The sequence below is a fragment of the Rhopilema esculentum genome, chromosome 21 (genome assembly GCF_057945365.1).
Source record: "Rhopilema esculentum isolate cy_ngs chromosome 21, ASM5794536v1, whole genome shotgun sequence".
Taxonomy (NCBI): domain Eukaryota; kingdom Metazoa; phylum Cnidaria; class Scyphozoa; order Rhizostomeae; family Rhizostomatidae; genus Rhopilema; species Rhopilema esculentum.
Genome location: NC_142835.1, coordinates 6,520,503 through 6,545,123, shown reverse-complemented (window position 1 = coordinate 6,545,123; position 24,621 = coordinate 6,520,503). Strand labels below are relative to the sequence as shown.

The 24,621-nt window shown below is 36.3% G+C and overlaps 1 protein-coding gene across 2 annotated transcripts; it reads left to right on the top strand.

Moving 5' to 3' along the window:
* The first annotated feature begins 96 nt into the window (after positions 1 to 96).
* Positions 97 to 23,569, top strand: LOC148957640 (retinoblastoma-binding protein 5 homolog). Of its 2 annotated transcripts, XR_016145162.1 has the most exons (18): positions 97 to 603; positions 1,199 to 1,224; positions 1,352 to 1,524; positions 3,361 to 3,501; positions 3,757 to 3,844; positions 5,028 to 5,099; positions 6,190 to 6,219; positions 7,143 to 7,225; positions 7,501 to 7,620; positions 8,067 to 8,119; positions 13,038 to 13,138; positions 13,537 to 13,608; positions 13,836 to 13,919; positions 14,334 to 14,431; positions 15,841 to 15,907; positions 16,678 to 16,870; positions 19,571 to 19,872; positions 23,047 to 23,569. XR_016145162.1 is itself a non-coding variant. In XM_089114823.1 (17 exons), the coding sequence occupies exons 1-17, from the start codon at positions 582 to 584 to the stop codon at positions 19,813 to 19,815; spliced, it is 1,668 nt and encodes a 555-aa protein (XP_088970949.1). In that variant the 5' UTR covers positions 98 to 581; the 3' UTR covers positions 19,816 to 23,026. The 2 variants fall into 2 exon arrangements, 1 of the variants encoding a protein (XP_088970949.1); XM_089114823.1 differs by lacking the exon at positions 23,047 to 23,569 and having other exon boundaries at positions 98 to 603; positions 19,571 to 23,026.
* The last annotated feature ends 1,052 nt before the right edge of the window (positions 23,570 to 24,621 follow it).

Sequence of the window (24,621 nt, the reverse complement as noted above, 5' to 3'; positions counted from 1 at the left end):
TTTCTATGACTGATGTACCCTTGCTTAAAATGAAGTGCTCGCCAATGGTTTCGAAAGTTAATAACCGAATTGCCTATGCGCAAATAAAGGTGCAAAGAAGACTACTGTTTTGCCAAAATATCAAATATATACCCTTTCCCATAAATTAATTGGTATGTTTCACCACTGTTCATGCAGTTACAAAAGTACTAAGAAATCAAGAAAGATTTCTACTTCAATTTTTTTGCCTTAACAAATTTCCCAATATTTTTCTCGTAAAAAAGCCCTGGAATTTATTCTGCGTTTGCTAAAGCTATTCAAATTTTGGCTAGACAATAATATTGCAACAACACTGCCATTTTTCTTGTAACTCTGTCCTCTAGCTAGTTTCATACCTAGGTGTCCTATACCGAACCTGATCCATAACATAAGACATGTTTACAAGTTGGAATCCATTATGAAATGACCTCGTTATGGGAAGATGCCCGGCCAGGTGTGCAACAACTACAACAAAATCTTTAAAGGCTTAAATATAGAGTGAATTGTTTGTGTTTGGAAGGTGAATTCTGTTATTCTACTGTTAAGTTTTGAAGGTCAAGAAAATGACGGACCTTGAGCTCATACGTAAGTTATATTTGTTTTAGAAAGTAAAAGAATATTTAGCTTTTTTACAATTGGCGCCAAAATAGTAGGTATTGAGTATAAGCTGGTTGTGAGCAGTGCATATTTTTATTCCAAACTTTCAATGAAATCTCATACAAACCATACGTAAAGGTTTAGATACGAACCAGCTTCCAAGAGGTGCGAAACTGCACTATAACCTGCATTTTTCCATTTTACGATACCTTAAACTGTGGTTGTAACACTTCCATACAAAGAGTGTTGACAAATGAAGTAGGTGTGCTGGAAAATTATGTGGCCTCTAGAATGCGAACTTTTTAAAATGGAGCGTTCCATATTAGCCTGAATTCAACTACTTTTGTTTTAAAACTAGCTCAAATTAAATAAACAAAATTTAATTTCTGCTTGCCCATATGTTATCACATAAATCTGAGAGTGAATTTCATACCAGTATCACAGTTACTGGAAATGTTCTAATGTGCATAAAACAAGTTTCTTGCAGTTAAGATTATCTATGTCAGCTAAAGTAAGTGATCAAACTTCTTTATCATGTAACACATTTTTGTCGGTCTGATGGGTCTAAATTTTCATTTTGCAGAATCATTTGGTCAAAGTTATCCTGAGGTGAGTTTTTAATTAATGATATCCTTCTGTTTTTATTACCATATAAATTTCTGAATTTAGTTCTTTGTTTCTACAATTGTTTTTAATCTTCAATGAAAATGTTACCATATTGGCATCTTTATTACAGGAATTTGATGGTACCCTTGACTCAATAAGTGCTGCTTTAACTTGTGCTTTCAACAGAACTGGCTCTCTCTTGGCTGTTGGCTGCAATGATGGGCGCCTGGTTGTCTGGGACTTTTTAACTAGAGGAATTGCAAAAGTTTATAATGCACATGTGCATCCTGTATGCTCAGTGAGGTTTGTTTGTTTCTGCATTTGTTCAAGAAGTCATAAGATTTTTTAATAACAAATCTTGAATATTGTATTCAATTCCATCAGCAGCATAGATAGGAAGATTCAAAAGAAGGGGCTAGAAATTTAGATTTTCCAGCAAAAATATAATAAGCCAGTCTTTTTGTTTAGCCCGTGTGATCGCACCCACCTGCACACATGCAAATTAAATGTACTAACTGTGCTTTTCATCACACGGGCAAACAGGTGTTTTTGCAGTTTTCTGTTAACATCAATTTCCCATGGTCACATAATGGTTAATCTTTTCCCTTGTTATTTGATTAGCACTTTTGGCCACAATTTGATTTTTCCAAATTTTGGAAGTGATGTTTGGCTTTTGGCTATGTGCTTCTTTCAACTTAGCTTCTCCTCTTTCAGCTAAGTCGCCAATTAGCATATTAAGTGTAATAACTGATTTCCTGTCAAAACATAATTGTTCCCTGAAAGCAATATAATTCTGACATATTTTACAATTCTGACAATAGCTCGAGTATTTCTGACCAGGAACTGTAATCTGTTATGTATTGATTGAATTCAGTTTTGCTCTTGCACGTATTCTTGCCAGATCTGAATTTCAACAGGACATGAACGATTTCAGGTTTTCTTCCCCAATAAAGGCAGTTTTAAGTATTACTACTTTACCTTATTTTAAGGGATTGCCATTCTGATTCAAACAATGGAAGAAATCATTATATTCACCTTTAAAATTCTTTCCCACGTAGTACTTAGATGAAAAATGGTCAACCATTTATATTTTTGACAAGACCAGAAATTTTTTCTAATAAAGTACTCTTTAGCTTTACAGGGGGTGATCCCCCTTGGACCCCCTCTATCTATGTCTCAGACTGCCACCTATTAAATTCATATAAATCTTCTCACCTCCCTTAACCCTGATTTGTGCATGCATAGTTGTTTGAGGCTCCCAGCCACGCTTTTGATGCCTCTTTATGCACCAAAATTTTTTGAGTTGTGGAATTATTATTTGCTCAAACATTCTGTATCTGGGCTACCATCTGTATTTTATTTGCCAATGATTCAAAAATCAATTATTCAAGCAGTTTGACCTCAAGTATTAAGGGCTTTTAGCAATGATGCATGTGAAAGTGACAAATTAAAGAAGAGGAAGAAAATAAATATATTCAGTGTTAAGTAAAGAAAATCACAAAAACCTCAAACAGTCAGCTGTAAATTTTAGCCTAATTTATTCAGGCCTAGCAATTTGAGGAGAGCTCTGGCTCCCCCCCCCCCCCCCCTTCTATGCTTTTTTCAAATGCTACAGAGGAGGTACATATTGTTCTCCTAAATTGCTCTAAAAAACAAATTGCTCTTCTTGAAATCTATTTTTTCCTTTGTTTCTATTCATATTCACCTACAAATTGCCCTCCTGGAGATTACTAGTTGTTCCCCATGTAAAAGTCTTGTATATTACGAATGACCAGACCTGTATAATTTGAAAACAGCAGTTGAGATATATTTGCAAAAATTAAAACAAGTCCTGAAAATTTCAATAAAATGGAGTCAAATAGGAGGCATGAACTAGATGTCATAATGTGGTTTTCTGGTATTGGAAATTTTATGGAAATATGTTTAGATTATTAATTGTTTAAACTTGTATCCTTAATTAATCAAATGCTATATACTTGACATGTGATCTGTCTCCTGCTTACTATAATCAAATGAGAAAGTCTGCACATCATGTTTCTTGTGTCACCTTGTTTGATTATGCACTTGGTATTTCTATCACATTCCTTCTATGAATTTTCAATTATTTGGCTAAAAAATATGGTAAATGTTACATTGCAGTTGGAGTCGTAATGGAAAAAAATTACTGAGTGCTTCTACAGACTGGAATGTAGCTGTTTGGGATGTCCTCTCTGGTGATTGTGAACATAGATACAGATTTCCATCAGCAATCCACAAAGTTCAATTCCATCCCCGCAATAAGTAAGATTTGATTCTTCATTCTTTAACTGCAAAGTGGTACTGCAGACATTGAAGAAGCAATGTCAGTAAAGAGATGATCAATTTTTATATGTGACATAAGCAATTAATAAACTATGGTAAATTTTTAAGTTTGCATTGGGCTTAAGGGTAGCTTTGTAATTGTCTATTTTATAAAAAATTTCCTTTTTAAAAGTACCTTTTACATTTTTAACAACTTATTGGTCCACTATATCGTTTTTTCATGTTTCGTTTTAGTAAAAAATTCCTTGTTTGTCCAATGAAACATCAGCCTGTATTAGTTGAAATTGATGGAGAAAATCATGTACTTCCAGTTGGAGGAGAGGTATGTGATATGAATATGTACAACCTAATTTATAGATATAATAAGAAGCCTATATTGGTATTGGGTATTGTGTAATCAATTTGGTACTACTAATGTAACTTTATTAACTTTGTATGTAGAATTGAATTTCCTATCAAACTATTAAGTAAGCCATATCAAGGAGGTATAGTACCTTTGATGTTTTTATGTCAATGCAAACAAAACTAAATGATAAAGATTTCACTTTAAAATTATGTTCAAATAATCATTTTGGTGCTTGAAAGAATGAATGGTAGTTTTCTTTGTTGTTTGCTAGATTAATCATTTTTCTGGAAATGCTGATAACAGCAAGTTTTTCCTCAATATTCCAGAATACAAAAGTATTGTGCAGTCCCAACAAAACAAATACAGATAATATCTTTGATAACTCTTTAAAATCTTTGATAGCTAAAAACCCAATGCTAGTAATAAATTGAAATGTTTGATCAAGAACTTAGTTTTTTCATGCAAAGTGAACAGCAAAGAAGAGAATAAAAGTTGCAAAATTCTTTGCATGTGTTATTGGAAGAAAATTTGGTTAATATATTTCCAAAGCAGCAAGGAAATTTTAATTCTCACTACATGAACTCTACTGCCAAAATTATAAGTCCTGCAAGCATGGCTGAAAAGCTGCTTTACTTAGCAAGTTGAAAATCAGAAACTGAAGGTTCGAAAGTATTGTATCATACATACAATTTGTATGCATTGTGTCTGTCTAACAGTCTCAATGCATACAGAATTGTGTCATAAAAACTATCAAAAACGACTCGTTTTCTTTAAAAAGTGAGCTCAATGGTGAACCTTGTGGAACTTTAATGTTGCAAGATTGTGTGTTATCCATTTAAATGTTCATATTCTAACAAATTTTACTGCCAGAATCTTTCAGTAGGTAAATATTTATGATAATTTTACAAGTTTTCAATTTATCCGCATTTTCAATGTTGAATGCATGATTTTGAAGCAAAAATGATTTAACTACAAATCCAACATTGATTTGGGGTGAAAGTAGGGGATTCGAATTTACATGGGCAAAGTAAAGAGGAAAATTAAAAAAAATTCATTTTATCTCACCATTTTTGTCCGGGATTGTAGTTGGTCGATTGCTTAAATATTTCCATAGAAGTAAACAAACTAGATGTTGGTCTTAAACCATTTGTTTTTGCAGTGTGAACAAAACATAGTTGCTGCGTTTGACAGAAAAGGAGAGTATATATTCACAGGAAATGCAAAGGGAAAGGTTTGTTCTCTTTTGAATTTGATACTTTAGAATTGTTATTTTGGCTGTCTGCCAAATGTGATACAATATTAATTCATGAATGTGTTTCGGTATGCTTTTGAAATATTTATTTAGATTTGCTCCGTGAATTTTTAATTTTTCCCTGCACACTAATACTGTCTTGTGAAAAACCAAAAGAAATATGTTCCAGTGAAGAAATATCAATCTTCTCTACTGATTTTTGCATCTTTACCTCTGATCGCCACAAACACATTTTAAATCACGGTGGTCCCCTAAATATGGACGTTTCAATCTTTCAAATTTTTTCTACTTTGATCCAACTATACTTGTATCTGTAGTTACATTTTTTTGTGGGGAACATTTTCCTCTCAGTGGGTATTTGTTGTTTGGCAATAAAGTCTACTTTCTACTAATTACAGTGGACCCCGCCTTACGGCCACTTCGTTAATACGGCCACCTCGTTATTACGCCCACATTTGTTTAGCCCGGTAAAACGGCCACACATAGTCTCATAAAAAACCCGTTAATACGGCCTCCCGTTAATACGGCCAGCGGCCACATTTTGCGATCTCAAACAGCCGGATTCTTTATAATTCCACCCCGTTAATACGGCTATTTGTACCGTGAGGCAACATCTTGCCTTGAAGATGTATTATGTTTCCTCGAATCAAAAGGAAACAATGACACAGCAGACGCCCTTCTAGGTGTGATTGCTCGCAATAAAAATTATTGGCTGGAACGCAGACAGAACCAGTCAAAAGTCACCGATTTTTTTCCAAAATCATGAACATGATTTGTTGATTAAGGCCCAAGTACCTAGGACTTCCGTTTCGTTTTGTTTGTGGACTAGTTATTTAACATGTTTTATTATAACTTTATCTACATTTCCAGATGTAGATTTAAAAGAAAAGTTCGTTAGGATGCTATTATTAATTTCTACCCCTTAGACTCCAAAATTTAACCCTTCCTCGTTAATACGGCCACCCTGTTGATACGGCCAATTTTTGGTGGCCCGTCGGTGGCCGTATTAACGGGGTTCCGCTGTATATAGTTGGCTATTTTTAGCTTGCATGTTTTTGTTCTCTTACAGATATCAGTTGTAGATACTGCTACTCTTGAGGTATGTTGATATTAGTGACTGTGTAATCTTCAGGGGTGTGCCAAAGTTTGGGTTGCTGTTGGGTTGGGTTGGGTTGGGTTGGGTTGGGTTGGGTTGGGTTGGGTTGGGTTGGGTTGGGTTGGGTTGGGTTGGGTTGGGTTGGGTTGGGTTGGGTTGGGTTGGGTTGGGTTGGGTTGGGCTGGGACACCCTTATGCTGTGGAGAAGCCGTCGGTAGTTATTTGTTTGTCGTAAAAGTTGAATGCAAAATCTTGGTGATTGTGAAATAAGTATCTCTGCGTTAAAGTTGAATCATTAAGTACTAATAAACACCGAATTATGCAAAGGTTTCACTATAGAATCTTGTGCAATCTGTTTAAGCAATTTCCTTTACTACATGGTCCTGATAGCTGAAAAGCTAATTTCTGCCTCAAAGTTGTATCAATTTTTAATTTTATCAAGATTCTTACTTGAGATTTGACAACTAAGGATGCACGTAGCTCAAAAAGGCTTTTGAAGATGCCCAGTTTTTAGCTATATATTCCCCATTTACCAGCCCGTTCCAGAAATTACATACGCTCCCACCTTTTCTCAGAATAGTCACCGTAAGGTTCACAGAACTAGAACTAAGATTTCCTTTCAGTTTCATTGTTCGAGCAACCAGGCCTATTTTTCTTTCCGTGTGGAAATGGCGCCAAACATTAAAAATTTGTCACCAATCTGCGCTCCTTTTGCTGTTGTTGCATGCTATTGTCGCCCCAGCTAGAACCTATTGCTTTGGTGGCATCCCGGATTTTTATTGGGCTTGCTGTTCACGAATGTCTGCTTTTGATTGCTTTTAGGTTGTAGAGAATGGGAATGCTTTGTGTAACCTGTAAACTATTTGATTTCTACTTTTTTAAATGTCATTTTAAAGTTTTTAACGGCAATTGTGTGTTTATTCTAGGTAATAGCCTCATTTCGATGCAGTGCAAGTGCAACAAGTGCAAATACTGCCATTAAATCTATCGAATTTTCAAGGCGAGGAAGGTACCGTTCTATTTTCGTACATTATAGTACATAATTGTGCATTATTGTATATAATTGTTTGTACATAAGGATCTGTACTGTATAGTGCAGTGCAGTGCAGTGCAGTGCAATGCAGTGCAGTGCAGTGCAGTGCAGTGCAGTGCAGTGCAGTACAGTACAGTACAGTACAGTACAGTACAGTACAGTACAGTACATTCGAGCCTATGTTTTAGCTCAGTGTTATTTCGTTGATTTTACTTTTCCAAGATCTTTACTGCCGTTTCTGTTTATTGCAGCTCGTTTTTAGTGAATTCGCAAGACCGTGTGATACGTGTTTTCGATCGAGAGATGGTTTTGAAATGTAACGAGACAACAGAACCAGAGCCAATTCAAAAATTACAAGATTTGGTGAACAGGTCAGACAACCAAGTTATTGTTAACCTGTCGAGCCTATTCCATTATTGAGTCAATTTGACGAGTTCATTCCATTATTGAGTCAATTATGTTAATTCAGAAATGTTTTTTCACTAAATGTTTCCTGATTTCATTTTTCTCGATTGAGCAGAAAATCTTTTTTCTCGAAAAGATTTAGATATTTTGTAAAAGGAACGAATTGTATTAGTTTTGAATACTTCTCTTCTAGAAGTTCCTAGAAATTCCTTCTGTTTAGAGTCACTATGTTATAAAGTTCTAGACTTACTCTACGAGCCTCGTTTTCGTTACTGCCTCACTTTACGGGTGCTACAACTGAGCACTTCGAAACAAAGTTATTCCAAAAGCATACTTCCAACATAGCAAGATTGTGTCTCCTACGTATTTGAAATGTAACTCCATTCTTTCATTGCAATTTGTGCTTTTCCAGAACTCTTTGGAAGAAATGCTGTTTTTCTGGTGATGGTGATTATATAGTTGCAGGTAAAAGTGCATATAAATGTTCTGCTGGGGTTTTTTATAAATAACTGGCAAGCATTGGATTTTCGAGTTCATACCCCTTCTTCTGTGACTCTTAATAAAGTTAAAAAACTGAATTTGATGTTTCAAATCTTATAAATATTTTGATGGATGCATTCAAACCCGAACAATGCGACTGTCTTGTTTGTCAATTTTTTTTAAGGCTGTTATATTCTCTTAATTCCGTAGGCCAATTCATATAGAAGACACTTCGTTTACTTTCATATTCGAATCCCAAAACACAACTCTCTTAAATTCCATAACACCCTTATTAATATAACAAAGCATAACAAAACAATTGTTGCACAGGGCAACCAAAGCAAGGTTCAGCATATTACTCATAATAATAATAATAATGAAGGTTCACTTTATGACATCACTTCCCCTTTTTAAAAATCAGCGAATAAATCTTGATGGTATCGGATCACCATATCTCACCGGTTGACTCCTTACTCTTGTTGATTGACGGCGTGCGTTATTTCCAAGTCTGTGTTCGCGTTCTGCTTGATTTCCTTCTTTGTTCAACTCTTGTTCTATATCACTGTCGAACTCTTCATGCTGATCTACTCTAGCAGGGAATTTCTTGAAATGTGACACATTTCTTGTGATACGTCTTGTTTTGTTCTCTGCGGTAATCATCGTCCCTTTACGTTGGATAACTTTGTATGGGGCTTTATCAAATCTTGATGAGAACTTGTTCTTATACTGTTGTTTCACGAGTACCGTATCTCCTATTGCTATATCACTTTCTTTCGCGTGTCTCTTCTTGTCAATATACATCTTCTGATATTTCTGTGACTTCTCTTCATTTTCTCGAGCGATCTTGTGCTTGTTTATAATACTTTTCCGTTTCAGTATTGGGAACTTTCCACGAATTTGTCTGTTGAACAAAAGTTCGCACGGTGGAACTTTCGTAGTAGAGTGCGGTGTTGTGCGATATTGTAGAAGAAACCTTTGTAATTCTTGCTTCCACGGTTTTCCTTCCACGATCGCTGCTTGAATAACTTTGCCTAGCGGCTGGTTGAAACGTTCGACCTCTCCGTTTGCTTGTGGCCATTTTGGAGTACTTCGGTCATGTTTTATTCCCAATATGTGTAAATAACGCTTGAATTCATCTCCATTGAAAGGAGGGCCATTATCCGTCTGTATCTTGTCGGGAATTCCATGCACAGCAAAGATACGATCTAGTTTAGGTATAAGTGTTGAAGCTTTTGTAGAGGAAACAACTTCTACTTCTGGGAAACGCGAGTAACGATCAATAATGACTACCAGATAGTCACCTGTTGGCAGTGGTCCATAATAGTCTATGTGTAGTTTCTCCCATGGTTTTGTTGGTAATTCACTCAATTGCAATGGCTCTGGTCTGTTTTCTTTACCTGTTGCTTGACAAGCAAGGCAAGAATCAATCGTTGCTTTAACTAAGTCATCTATTTTTGGGAACCACACTTTCTCTCTGATCATAGCTTTTGTTTTGGACAGTCCCTGATGACTTTCATGCGCGATGTCAATTGCCTTTTGGCGTAAAGATAGAGGAATGACTATTCTTGAGCCTCTAAGAATAATATTCTGAGCACCGATCGAAAGTTCTTCTTTGATTGCTCGATATGACAAATCGACCGATTCCCACGCACCTGAGCGAATAGCGGCGCGAAGTTTCTGGAGTTCTTTGTCGCTATTGGTTTCTTTACCAATCTCATGCAGACTCATTGTCTTAGGAACTGCATTAGAAGTTACGAACTTTATGTATTCCTCAGTGAACTCTGTTTCTTTTGATGTTTTAGCAGATGGATGGCGAGATAGGTAGTCCGCAGCGTTCTCTTTGCCAGGTTTATATTTAATTGTAAACTGATATGGCTGCAAGCGTAAAACCCATCTTTCTATCCTGGCTGATGTCTTAGAGCTTGGCGATCCGTATATGATCTCTAGAGGCTTATGGTCTGTGACAAGTGTGAAAGGTTGACCATATAAAAACAAATGGAAATGTTCAATGCCCCATACTATGCTCAAAGCTTCCTTTTCCGTCTGGGAATAACGACTTTCCACATCTGTTAAGGACCTACTAGCATATGCAATTACTTGATGGTCCTTTTTTTCTTTTGAGCTTTGCGATAAGATGGCTGAAATGCCTACAGGACTGGCATCAACTGTCAGACTAGTAGATTTGTTTATATCAAAGTATCCCATAACTGGTGAAGAGGTAAGCGCTCGTTTTACCTGTTCAAACGCATTGTGATGTTCCTTTTTCCACGAAAAGATCGAGTTCTTCTTGATAAGATCTCTCAATGGAGCTGTAATTGTTGAATAATTTGGGATGTATTTGGAGCTATAATTAGCCATTCCCAACAAACTTCTCACTTCACTTGCATTTTTGGGAATTGAAGCGTTTTGCAAATCCTGAATTCTTTTTGGATCTGGGCGAGTCCCTTTTTCGGAGAATATCTGTCCAAAGAAGTCTAATGTGGGTTGCAAGAATTTGCATTTGTTCGCATTTAACGTGAATCCCTTTTCTTGTAGACGTCGCAAACATTTCTCAAGGGCGATGTCATGCTCTTCCTTGTTGACACCGAAAATAATTATGTCATCTGCTATGTTCTGCACACCCTTGATGCCCTGAAGATTTTGCTGAAGCGAGTGTTGGAAGATTTCAGCGCTAGCATTAATTCCATATGCTAATCTTTTGTAACGATATAAACCGCAATGTGTGGAAAATGTTGTGATATACCTCGATTCCTCTGCAAGAGGTAGTTGGTGATACGCTTGTGACAGGTCCAGCTTTGTGAAGTACTTCGAACCATTAAGCTCTAGGCTTATATCATTCACTGTGGGTATAGGATATCTAACCCTGTCTATGGCTTGGTTAGCCATCCTCATGTCCACACAAATTCGCACTGAACCATCTTTCTTCGGAACAGCAACGATGGGTGAGACCCATGGTGTTGGCTGATTTTCAGGTACTGGCTCTATGATATCCTGTCTTTGAAGCTCCTTCACAGCGTCCTGTACTTTCTGACGAATGTGAAATGGGATTCTCCTTGGGGGTTGAGCCTTTGGTATAACCTCTTGATTAATGTTGAGCTGCACTTCAGTGTCTCTGAGTTTTCCTAAACCTTTGAATACATCACGATATTTATCCAGCAAAGTTGAAAGTTTCTCATCTGTTACATCAACGGGCTTAATTGCACTTAGATTCAAGCTGATAAGTCCTAACTCCTGTGCGGTAGCCATGGATAGCAGACATCCTGAATCTTTGCTGCTCACAACGTAGAATGTTGAGACACAATATTTTTGCTTTGTTTCGACAAGAGCTTCAAATTTTCCTTTGAAACAGACGGGCTGTTTTGAACTGAAGGCAAATGCCTTGACCTTGGTTGGACGTAATTCAATTCCCTCTAATTGTTGAAAGGCTGTGTTGTCCAACACGTTGATGGAGGCGCCGGTATCAATCATTATTGATATTGGCTTTCCCGCAATAGAAATTGTTGTTGTAGGACACCCTGTGGATTTCTGTTGTATTGTGTAAACGTATTCATCGTCGCTAGACTGTGTCGAATAATTCAATGGCTTGACTGAGAAACGTTGAGGTTTGTTTGGCCTACCGGATTTCGGTCTCTTGTCCTGAGCTGCACTCCGACATACAGCTGCAAAATGATTCGATTTTGCACATTTATGGCATGTTTTGCCATACGCTGGGCATTGATCCTTTGGGTGTCGTGCACCACCACAGCTTCCACATTTCGGGGGTACAGTCAATTTTTGTTTACCTGCCTTGTTTGAAGCCGTAAACCGATGAGTGTATTGTTGCATGTCTTCTTTTGACTCAATTTCCTTCGCTTGGAATTCGCTCATTTCATCCCTTCTGCCATCAAGTAACATATCTTTTAGCGAATAGTCTGGGTCACGTAACGCTTTTCTTCTAATTTTGTTAGAAATGCCTCCAACAATTATTTGTTCCTCGATTTCGAAGTCGGTATCCGTAAAGGTACAATTGACAGAAAGATGTCGGAGCCGTGTGTGAAAATGATCTAAGGTCTCCCCTTGTTCCTGGCGAGTTTGGCGAAACTTGTACACTTCATACCGACGGTTTGTTTGAGGCTCGAAATATGCAGTGAGTTTATCACGAGCCAGTTCATAATCAGCGGCAGCGCCTGTATCAGGAATCTGGCTGAAAATTTCGCGAACTCGGGAACCTGCTTGATGAAGTAAAATGGCTCGTTTGCGTCCAAGATCTCTTATACCACTGGCAAGAATATATGTGTCGAAATCACGAAGCCATTGTCGCCATCTCGTAGAAAGACTAGCACCAACTTCAATATCTGGATCAAATTCAGGAAGTGGGTGTAGATTTAGACTGAAAGCCATCCTTCATAACATATGCTATGTTATTATGGTTTTATCCTCGTCGCCAATGTTATATTCTCTTAATTCCGTAGGCCAATTCATATAGAAGACACTTCGTTTACTTTCATATTCGAATCCCAAAACACAACTCTCTTAAATTCCATAACACCCTTATTAATATAACAAAGCATAACAAAACAATTGTTGCACAGGGCAACCAAAGCAAGGTTCAGCATATTACTCATAATAATAATAATAATGAAGGTTCACTTTATGACAAAGGCGGGCATTAAATTTTCCTTCATGATTAAACTAACTGAGGAATTTTGATAATTCAAACTTTCGACAAAAAAATTTCATGACATAAACTTATGAAAATTCGTACAAATTTAGTTTTTTTTTTACCATTTAAATTTTCAGAAACTTAAGATTTCTTTTATGTCTGGGGCATTGCTTTTTGAAGTGTAAAACTTCATCGTGGTCTTTAGAAATGTCATCAGCTCTCTTTTAATTTGGAATATTAACCAAAGATATTTTTATACAGGCTCATCTAGACAGCATTCTTTGTACATATGGGAAAGAAGCGCTGGCACGCTGGTCAAAATATTAAACGGGACGAAAGGAGAGCTGCTTTTGGATGTCGTGGTCAGTTTGGAGATTACATCTGAAGTCACTCTTGAATTTATTCATTTCATTTGTAGCTTTGTGGCCAGAGATATTATTTTTGACGCTTTTTGCTTATTTTTCTTCAGTCACACTAATGTCTCTGTTTTCACGCTGATATTTCTTCAGTTAGTTCTGGAGCCTAATTTCCCTCTTGACAGTGACCTTTCATGATGTTACGCTATTCTGCATATGATACTACGGACAAACATGTTGCTGACTAGTTGTGTTAGTTTCATCCTTCGCGGCTGCCAAAAATGAAGACTTCTTTTTATAACAAGGACACATTTTCCCTCATGATATTCCAGCCCTTTTTATCCTTTATCAAAATTTGCGTTCGCTAACCTGTAGATGCCATAATCTCTCTTTCTTTTTCACAGTGGCACCCTATACGCCCAATAATCTGCTCAGTGGCAAGTGGACTTGTATCCATTTGGTCTCAAACGCATGTGGTAAATAATTAAGATTTCATATTTTGCATCTTAGTTCTTCACTGAAATCAGAACATTTTCGTTTAAATAGAACACAGTTGGAATCATATCTTGCTTGCATGACCAATAAGTTCATTTTGCCTTAAAAATATGGTGGATTTTAGTCTTTTTCTTTTAAATACTAAAATGCCACTCAAAAATTGACGAACCAATGTGTCTTTTTATCTTGATTTTTCCTTTTTTTGTAGGAAAATTGGTCAGCTTTTGCTCCAGATTTCAAAGAGCTTGATGAAAACGTTGAATACGAAGAAAGAGAAAGTGAATTCGATATTGTAAGAGCCTCTTTGCTCTAAGTTTAAACTCGTTTACATAACAGACATTTTATTTGGAAGATTTGAATTATGGAAGGGCAAGTAGCCTTCGCATTTGAAATTTGCAACTGCTAAAATATATTAAACTAAAGAAAAATTGATGTGAAGAATACCCTCACACTCTACTCAATTTGAAATTATAATTGTATTTTTTTTACAATATAGAACTTTAAGCTTGTACTATTATTTTTAAACCAACTAAATATTGCAACGCATTTCAAGCCTTCAATTCGTTTGATTGTCCTACCATTAAGTTGATAAAATTGTAATCTGGGAGAAGTACGTTCCCTTCTTCATTTGAGCAATGCAGGCTTTTATTCTTAGTATTTGGACTATTATCAAGTTTATATGATGTTTCTTGATTGATTTTCAAAGGAAGATGAAGACAAAATCGAGAACATTACAGAAAGGCAGCTCATTGACGATGTTGATGTTGATGTTGTTACCGTTGAAAAGCCGTTTTACTGCAGCAGGTTTGACGTCATTTTCCACCTAGAATTGCATCTCTAATATAAGGGAACCTAGAAAACAATCACCTGGCAGAATTACTTTGCCCCAGAAATCCTTCTAGAAATAGCTGCAATTGGAACTTTTTCTGAAATATGACTTCTGATTCGAATTTAATTTTTTTTTCGTTGTTCTGTGCGAGTTTTTCATAGTTTAGTTACAACAACTTTTTCACAAGGCAAGATTTTTGCGCGCGATGAAGAAGCAAACATAATATTATGTGCTGCAAAAATCATCAACCACTTGCGCATGCGTCGCCTGCAGCTGTCAGCAATGATTAAAATGTGTCACATGCATCCCAAACTGTTGTGGTTGCGAGTTTGTACGCACTGTTGAAATCTGTTCGCTATTTCTAGTTCACAGCAATTAGATACTCTTACAGAAAGAATTTTCATAAATAATATTTTGCTTTAGCTTTTTGTATAGATAATATCTCTGCCAGTGTATATCAGATTAAAGAATATGTGGGCAGAAATTGAATTGAAATAAAGGCCAGGTTATGTGACACGGAAAGAGTTCTTATCTGAACGCAAAATTTACACCTAACCTAGGTTTGTTCCGTGATGTGGCTTTAGTGGAATGCCCTTGTAATGTAACTATCATGTTTTACATCTAATATAGTTCTTAACAACACATCTTGATTAAAAACTTCCTTTTGAACGCTTGTCGTGAATGAATAAAAGTTGAAGAAGGTTAGAAAAACGAAATCCATGCTGTATGCATGTACAGAACTATTGTTGCTTGCCACTTGTCGGCTATAGAATGACGCTGTGTCTGATTAGTCAGCGTTCTGTAGCCTCTTACGTCACTGAAGTCTCCATCGAAGAAAACAACTGCTTTCCGTCTTCAGATTTATCATAAATAATAATATTTCTTTAGACAAAATGCAACCTTTCAGCTACCCCAATACAATCTTAATTGAGTATGGATCCATTAGTTGAATTAAACAAAGTATAATTACAGTCTAAAATGCTGCTCTTCCAGAGGGTTGTATTTAGTATGACGAAGTTGTCAGCTCTTCAAGTACTTCTCTAGTTGTTTTTTAAAGCAATAAATAATCGGGAGTTCTTGATTTTACATAAACTGATCTCAGATCGGAATTGATCGACAGCCCTTTCTGAAGAATTCTAATGAATAATATTACCAATGTCTTGATTCTCGGTTTTTGGTCTTAACGTACCTGATTATATGTTAATTTCTCCTTGTGACAGTAGGAGAAACAGCCTAAAAATTATCGAACCTGTATGCTTAACGGATTATTGATGATTTTTTTAAATTTCAAAAGCAACGAAATTCAAAAATTGTTTTCTTCAAAAATGTGGATGTTTCTAAATCAAAAAGCCATTTCCAAATGTGGACAAAATTAACTTTTCAGCGATGAAGATGAAGAAGCGGATAACTTGTACTTTCTGCCAGTGGCACCAGAAATTGACGATCCAGAGGTAAGCACTACTTCGTTTAGGTAATATAGAAGGTTTATTTTCTTTAAGGTGAAAATCATCGCCATAAACTTAAATCAACCTAAATGGCTTTTTAATTTAAATTTTACAGATTTTAGTCAATGTTTTTTATCGGATGGCCTCTTGAAAATCAGCTGATAGTGTAGGGCAACGCTCTTTAAAAGATTCAAGTATGAAATATAAATTTTATATAAAAGATAAAAATAGCAGATAAGTTTAAACAAATCAAGAGAAATAGAGGCACTTTCTTAAAGTTGTCAGAACAGGAGGAATAATACCAGCGTTTTTATAAAAAAGTGTTAAACATGGAAATTGAATCTTCTCGATAATGTACTTTATAACAAGGTATGAACCTACAACTAGACAACGAGGAAATTATCTTTGCTGCATTCAGCAAAGTGTAACGACAAAAAGTCATTGAGTTCCCTTTGTAAATGGCACTTACAGTATTCATAACAGGCAAATATTATTACTTTAGCAAACAACAATAACTAAAAGCACAGAAAAAATGATATTGAATCAGGGCAAAATATTGAAAATTCACTACCCTGCTTAATTGCATAGAAAGTACCTGTACCATCAGAAATGCTGTCCTTAAATTTGCATTACACGTCAGAATTATCCGCAGAGAGAGGGACATTTTCTGCTCTAGATTTTTACAGATAGTGACACCTTGATTATCTCACTCCATGGACAATGCAATAAAGCATGGTTGTACTGACCCTTTTCAGGAGTTGTCAATTTTTTTACAGGGGGAGATTCCAGCGTTCGAAGCTGAACAGCAAAATTTACAAAAACCAATATCACCGAAGCAGGAAGAAGTATCCAAGGAATTAAAGAGGGAAAACAGCATGTATGAAGAAAACGGATATGAAAGCCAAGCAAGTAAACGACCTAAGGTTGTTGACGTCTGTATAAATGGTGATTCTTTCGAACAAAACTCGGGTATGAACTCTTTACTTACGTTTTTGTCATAGCAAAAAAATTTTGACCGTTTAAGTATTCTCGCTTTATGCAGATTCGATTTGACTGAGGGTGAAATGGATTGATATCAGCACACAAATATTAATTCACGAGACTCTCAACCTTCAATGACCTAACATGGAAGTCTCTCGTCACTATTTAGGAACTACTGAAGAATTATGACGAATAAGGTCATAAAAATTTTTACTCTGTAACGAGAAGTCTGCAACGAAATTATAGCATATATATATATATACCCAGTTTTGGATCGAGATAGGCCAATCAGAAACGTGAGCACATGACTATTGAGGTTGCTCAATCAATGACGCTTGCCTATTAAAATGTTACCAATGGAGTCCTAAGGTGAAAACGAACTCCTTTTGTCTACACAGTAGCGGTCTCTTCATGCTTATGTACATAGATTCCAGAACTGCTAGAATGGACGACGATCGGGCTTTACCAATAATCCGAGACATGTCGCCATTATAGTTTTTTGCACAGTCTGGGTTTTCCAGTAAATGCCACCCGATAGCAGAATCGCATGTTTTAGTTTTAGGTTTTCTATGTCAACGTCAGAAGTTGGAAGACCAAAAAATAAACAGGCTGCTCGTACTCCAAATTTCTAAGTAGAATGAAAGTGAAAGCCTAGTTTTTTAAATGCTATTTTCTTGTCAGAGAGTTGCATAGAAAAGATTATGTCTGCGGAGGGTGACTCATTGGCAATCAGAATTTATTTTGGAATGTTTGGGACATAAACTTTGACTATTTTTTTCATTTCAATGATACGCTTTGGCTTTTTACCATGATGAAGGGGATTAGGTGTGAGGCATGCTAAATTTTTTTATTTATCTCCAATGCCAAGAGACAAACGGAGGATGTCTATTTGGATTGATTGACTCCCAACCCTTATCGCATACCCACGCTTCAAATGCACGAAACCATTTCCGAAAATGTTTGTTAGTCTGTCATGAAGGGCTTGACGCCTTATAGGCCAAGCTGTATACGCTTTTGTGTATAAAACAGGACGGTTCTAAGTTGCAACTCTGCAACTTGAAGCCTTGATCTCACGCTACGTGTGATCTCCAGAAAGTATTTTAATTTTCGTACATGCTATTTACAATAAAGTTGAATGAAGCATGTATAAATAGTTGCGGGCCTATTGCCCATGCGAGCAGGCCAGCACAGATTCGATATGACTGACCAGGCCGTGCTTGATGTTCTTATGTTTTAGTCAAAACGTTCCGTAATGGCACCAAAGGATGTCTACCAGCTGATCGACTTAACGTTAAACGTGTTCATCAGCTAACAAAGAATTAAGACAAAAAGATTTCTATTGCTTTCCGATATTCATCATAAACCAGACACGTGTTTCCAAAACCCCAAATATAGACTTTTTGCCCAGGATTCAGAAGCTTAATCTTCTAGTTTCTCAAAGTAGGATTCTGCTAATCATGTTTTGTGTGAAGGATGATTGAAACTATTTGATGTTTCTATTTCTATTATGGTGATTGGTTTTTGACAATCATGAGAAACTGATCTAGGTCGACGTGTTTTCTCATGTTAGTAAACATTAGGCTTATAACTTAATCACACTGATAAATGATTCAGCAAAAGGTTATTATGAACACTACAAGTTATCTTCATTAGCCAGATTCAGATACGTCATCTTTAAGCCAATTTACAGTTCCTTATCTAGCCCTATCTCCCCGATAATTGATGTATCAAGACTCTAATAGGGGATAGATCTCTAAAGGAGCACAGGTCAGGTGAATGATACTGGATGTTTCACAACCCACCTCTGAAGGTCACGTAAATGATACTGGATGATTCACAGCGCATCTCCTAAGATCACGGATTGATACTGAATGTTTCACAACCCATCGCTAAAGGTCACATGAATGATCTCATGTGTTGTATTTAAGAGTGTCCATCTAGCATCTTAAAGCTTTCCCAATCAAATTTAATATTTCATTGATGAGCTCAAATACTTTTTGTACTTAGTTTCTTTTAATGGGAAGCTGACACAATATAGGAAATGTGTAGATTCTCTGTCTAGCCCTTTCTTTAGGGCTAATTCTCATTTGCAGATTTTGTCGTTCTATCGTGGAAAGATTTGATCCCATCCACCGCTTTCAATTTGTGTGAAATCCGCATACGGTTACAAAATTTCAAGCAATAAATGTTTGATTTATTTTTCATATTTTTAGTTTTAATATGTAGTGAGAATATTGCTTCAGAAGTTATGAGTTCCAAACAACGGTACACACAATCTGAAAAAAAAATATTCAAAAAATACTTGTTTTAAAACTTTATTTTGCCGCCAATTAGCTACATATTTCTCTCTATCATATCATTATAATTTGAAGTTTGTACTCGGTTTAACGGGGGGGAGCCTTTTTGTATTTAATTGGACTTTGATGTTTTCAGTAGAAATAACGTAGACTTCAAGGGCTCCACAAAACCGGAAAAAGCAGAGTGTCCCCCCACGTCTTTCTAAGTTTTGTATGGCGCTCTTTTAGGTTGTGTGGTCTTTAAAAATTCTAACCATACATTGTTATGATGTCATCATTTTTCCTCTTATTAGAAATACTATTCAACACTGCCTGGTGGTAGTTGTATGTGACTTCAGGTATTGCTTAATTAGGCATGCGTGATAATCATTGCCTTTCCTCTGATTCCCAGACAAATCTAACCACGAACGAAACAATAAACAAAAACGTGACAGTCAAAAACAGAAGAAGCCTGGGTCAAAGAAATCATCATCAAATCGATCGAAAAGATTTGACAACGACGACGATAACTCTCAGGAAGTCCCCGAAGCCATTCTGCGGTCAGATAGCCAATCAAAAGAAGAAGATATGAAGACCGAGGACAGATATGAAGCCAACAAAGGACAGGTTGTTCCAAACGAGGCATCTAACAGCTGATTTCGGAATACGATGTGATGGCTACAGTCAGGTTGATATAATTGCATAACTGCTTAGGTAATGGTAGCAGTGGATGCGAGTAGTCGCAGATTGTTTGTAAAATATTTTTATCGATTATGAGCTAATGTATAATATGTAATGATGCAATAGATTATTTGTGAGAGCATCAGGAAATTTTTCCTTAATTTCTCGCAACTATAGTATTTGAGTCTTGCGAAAACTTTTTTCTTATATTTTCTTGGTATTCAAAACAAAATATGATATATCTTCGGGTTGTATCATATTTTTGCAAAACTTGTTATGCAAAGTTTTTTCCAGTGAACAAACAGATGAAGGTTTGAGGTTGTGCAACTCAACTTTTCGACCAGATCTGAGAAAAACCGTCTATACTCATTCGATTGGTGTAGTCTAGAAAATCGAAATAATCGTGTTTGTGAATGGGGACGACTTCAGACACTGATGCCTTTAAAATTCGTGCGCGCTTAGATGTAGCTAAAAGATTAGGCGGTAAGTGCTTGCAAATCTTTGTAGAGTAGTTCTCTGACGTCTTCTGTGCTACTATTTCTCCCTCAAAATAACGATGGCTAAACTTTTTTCTACTAACCAAAGTGCTTTTTAAGTTAACCACGTTTCCTGAGGATACTAAGTTTCTTTAAGAATACTGCATTACTTTATGAATATTGCATTACTCTAAGGATCTTCCTTGAAGTAACCTGTTTTGAAAACAATGCCTTTCCTTTTTTAGTTTTTGCAGAAAATGTATTCTTGTTTACAGGGTGGAGCCTTGCTTAGGTAGCTAATCTAAATTTTCTAGTCCTGCGACTTGTTTTGTTGCTACTAATCTTTCATTGCATTCGTAATGAATTATAGCTCTGTTTTTTAATCTTGCATATTTTTTGCTTGAAGTTTCTTCCTGCGTGTTTGCCCAGGAGAGCTTTAAAAATGCTTATGCTTCCAATTTTTTCTATATATTGAATGCCTTTGTTGATATGGAACAAACAAAATTTCAAAATTCTGTTTACCTTGTTCGTTATTGACTCTTGAAGTTAACTATTTCAACCTTTTTTGTGAGAAAACTGATTGATAAAAATTTCCTACAAAATCATAATGAAGTTGGCGTTGAACAGTGTGTTTCTTTCCTATACGCTCAAGGCAAAACTCTATTATAATGAAATTAACTTGTAATTAAAGTAGTTTGTACTAAACAGATTCGAGATCAAATCAAAGTGTTCTAAACAAAATGTACTAAATGTACTTAGTAGTTTGTACTAAACACATCAAAATGACACGCTGTGTTACAATGGTAGAAGCACAGTTTCTAGGAGCTAGCAAAATTGGGATTTGGCTGTTGTTTTATTAGGTTTACCATAATTTCAACCAAATTTGAAGTGTTTACAAAAGTAAACTATGTAAAGAACGTTTGACCAGGTTGTTAAGAAAGTTTTCTGTACTGTGAATAAGGTTTACAGATGGAAAAGGAAGTGAAAATTTATTCTTCTGAATCTTTCCATGGTTCTTCTGAATCTGTTCCAAATTTCGGATTAGATAACAGATAAATATAAGGGGATGAAGGAGGGCTAATTGGGAAGATCACAGTAAATTGAGAACATAACATTCAATTTCCTCTCGATTTTTGCTTCTTTAGGTGCAGCTTCCTTTTACCAAACAAATCAATGCCTTCTTGCAACTGCTCTTGTGCGAAAGTCATTTTCTAAGACAGGGTGATCAAATAGTTCCTGCATCATCTAACAACATCCATCATTTTATATCAAAGTCAAACATCGCCCAGCATTGTCCAGCATCATCCAATATCAACAGAGTCCAATATGGGTGGCCAAAAGGCAACAGTTTATGTCCAACGTTGTTGGACATTGTTGGTCGAAATATTGCACTGGTTTGACGGCAAAGGTTTTTTTCGTGAAAGCTAATTGCGTATGAATATTGCATTAATACTTTTTTGGTCGGTCTGCTTACTCTAAGGATGGCATCAAATTCAAACGCTTTGAAAAAGAAAGACCCCGCTTTACACAACCTACAATTGTTTGATAACATAAAAGAACATTTCAATCAGTCAATTTGCAAAAGGCACTTTCTTAATTAATACTTAACTTCGTTTTTGGTGCATTTCACAGCCGAAAATCGAGCGTCATGCCTATGACTGATTCTATCGTCAATGCCGTTGATGTTCAGGGTGAAGTGAGTGCCATATCAGCACGGCCCGTAGTAAATTGTGACAACTCGCCAATAACCCAGGCCAGGAATACCATGGTTTATCTTTCTCTGAAAAAGTGATCAAATCTCAGCCCCTCTTCTAAATTGTGTCTATCTGGACATTTCATTGCATATTTGATTATTTGGATTTCAAAATCACTAACTAGAAACTATTTTTGCGCTAATTTTTATTCAGAAACCTGCCATCGCATGAGGTCTACGAAAATATACCTCCCTGTCTCGTGGTATCCTCATATTAACAATTTCTTGATTCTTTGCATCATTTCATACTACAGGTTATGTTTACAATTATACACCTCACCTTTTTATATTACAAGTTATGCTTACAATTATGCACCTTACCTTTTCATATTACAAGTTATGCTTACAATTATACACCTCACCTTTTTATATTACAAGTTATGCTTACAATTATACACCTCACCTTTTCATATTACAAGTTATGCTTACAATTATACACCTCACCTTTTTATATTACAAGTTATGCTTACAATTATACACCTCACCTTTTCATATCACAAGTTATGCTTACAATTATGCACCTCATTGTTATTAAGTAGCGTTCAACAGGCTTAGCTGTTAATTTACTACCTTAAACAGTAATTTTAAATCAAATTTCATGAAGCCTGGATTGGTGCATGGCTTGTTCCTTAGATACAACGTTCAAAAATGTCCTGAACGACGTTGCAAAATGTCCTAGCAAACGAGTAGCTCGTTTCCTGACCAACAGTACGTTCATTCCTTCCAAGTTGCTTCTACACATGCTTCTACATGTGTAGTAGGTTGCCAATCATTTCGGACCACATTTTTCTTTCCCTTCCAGTTCCTAGTGATTTGGGTCCAAGGAGGTAACCTTCAATAATGTTAGGTAGAAGTCTTGGTAAAAATAATGTTTTTGTAAGCGTGCCGTAATTTTAAGCCTGATTTTATTCTTTCTCCTTTCGTTTCCCTTTGGGCGCCTTAATCACCACGACAAAATCTCTGCCATTTCAATTTCAGGTGAGGCGAGTTTCAGCAGATGTCATTGATACAAGCTGATGTTACAGATAGCCGAAGACGTATTGACCAATCAGGAGGAGGCAGGTTACCAACGGTTCGTATCCAATTAGTAAATTTTAAACTATTCCTGACTGTTTTATGTTTGAAGAAGCCCAATTATCAAAGCATCATTTATGCCAATAAACAGACAAAATTGTTTGGAAAATGCATCAGTTTTCCTCCACTAATTCCTCCCTCTAAACACACAAGTCCATAATTTAGTAGTCTTTTGTTTCACATTTGGATTGAAAACGCATGATATTATAGGATTAACCAATGCGTTTAACAGCATACAGAACCACACCCAGCATATACTGTAGTCCATATATTGGTTTTTAACTCCAAAGAGGTTCCAGAGGCTTCTTACGACATATGGTGAATAACATAGAAAGAAAGAAATGAATATTAACCCGCCAATGAAGAGAAGATTCCTGTACTTTTCTGTCATCCTCCCTTGACCAAATCGTATTCCTTCTGCTTCAGTTTGTCGGCGGATGCGCCGTGCACGTAGAAGGATTTTAGAATAGCAAAATGATATGACAACTGAGCCAACAAGGCAAGTCACAAAACCTGTTCCAAATGCCACATACACATTGTCAGCGACAAAGTTTGTAGTTACAATAGCTATAGAAGCAAACCACATACAAATCACTAACTTAGCCAGCAGACGAGACGTGATGTTGGAATTGTAAAAAAACGGACTGAATACTTTGATGTGTCTCTCTATTGCTATTGCGGTTATAAGAAAGAATGATACTTGCCCGAGAGCAATAGAAGCTGTTACGGTTAATTTGGCGAAATCGCAAGGATCTTTCAAATTCGCAACATAGAGAGACTCGACGAATAGACTTGGCATTGAAAACAGCCCTGCAAGGAGATCGGTTAATGCTAAATTTGCGATCAAAATCTCGTATGGCTCCATCTCTCCGTGTAGCTTGACAACTGCCATAATAACAGAAAGGTTCATCAAAATGGTAGGAATTACCAGTGAAATATTTGAAGCAGCACAAGCATAACTGCTTGCCACGTACGATGACGCGTTTCTTACTGGCATGTTATTAAGTTTACAAGACACCATTATTCTCCTCGTGAACCTTTGCTCGCATAGAGGAACTTCTATACCACATGCAAATCTGTATTACGACGAATATATTTCATTATTCTCGGGTCGATGTTTGTAATCAGTTTAAACATTTTAACATATGAAAGACCCATGTTTACACTATCTTCTGAAAACTAATTACAGTACATAACAATTGCCTTATAAACGTAGATTTTCATATAAAATGCAAGCATTTAGTAATTTACGATATCCCCAATAACTTTTTAATGAAAAGCTTCATTTTCTTCCCTGTTTTGAAAACAAAATACCTAGAAGAACTCTCTAATAGCAAATATGCTTTCTCTGTAGGAAACTATTTGCTTTTGGAGTGATCTTTAGGTTGCAGTTTCATTTGAAATCGACATCCGTTGTTTAAGTCTGGCCATCAACAGGACTTGTTTTGATGGCAAACATGCAATTTGCAATGATAAGTG

Coding starts and splice junctions, on each gene's coding strand:
- LOC148957640 (XM_089114823.1), top strand. CDS start 582: ATGACGGACCTTGAGCTCATAC. Junction 3,502..3,756: donor CAATTCCATCCCCGCAATAA/GTAAGATTTGAT, acceptor GTTTCGTTTTAG/TAAAAAATTCCTTGTTTGTC. Junction 13,139..13,536: donor AGCTGCTTTTGGATGTCGTG/GTCAGTTTGGAG, acceptor TCTTTTTCACAG/TGGCACCCTATACGCCCAAT.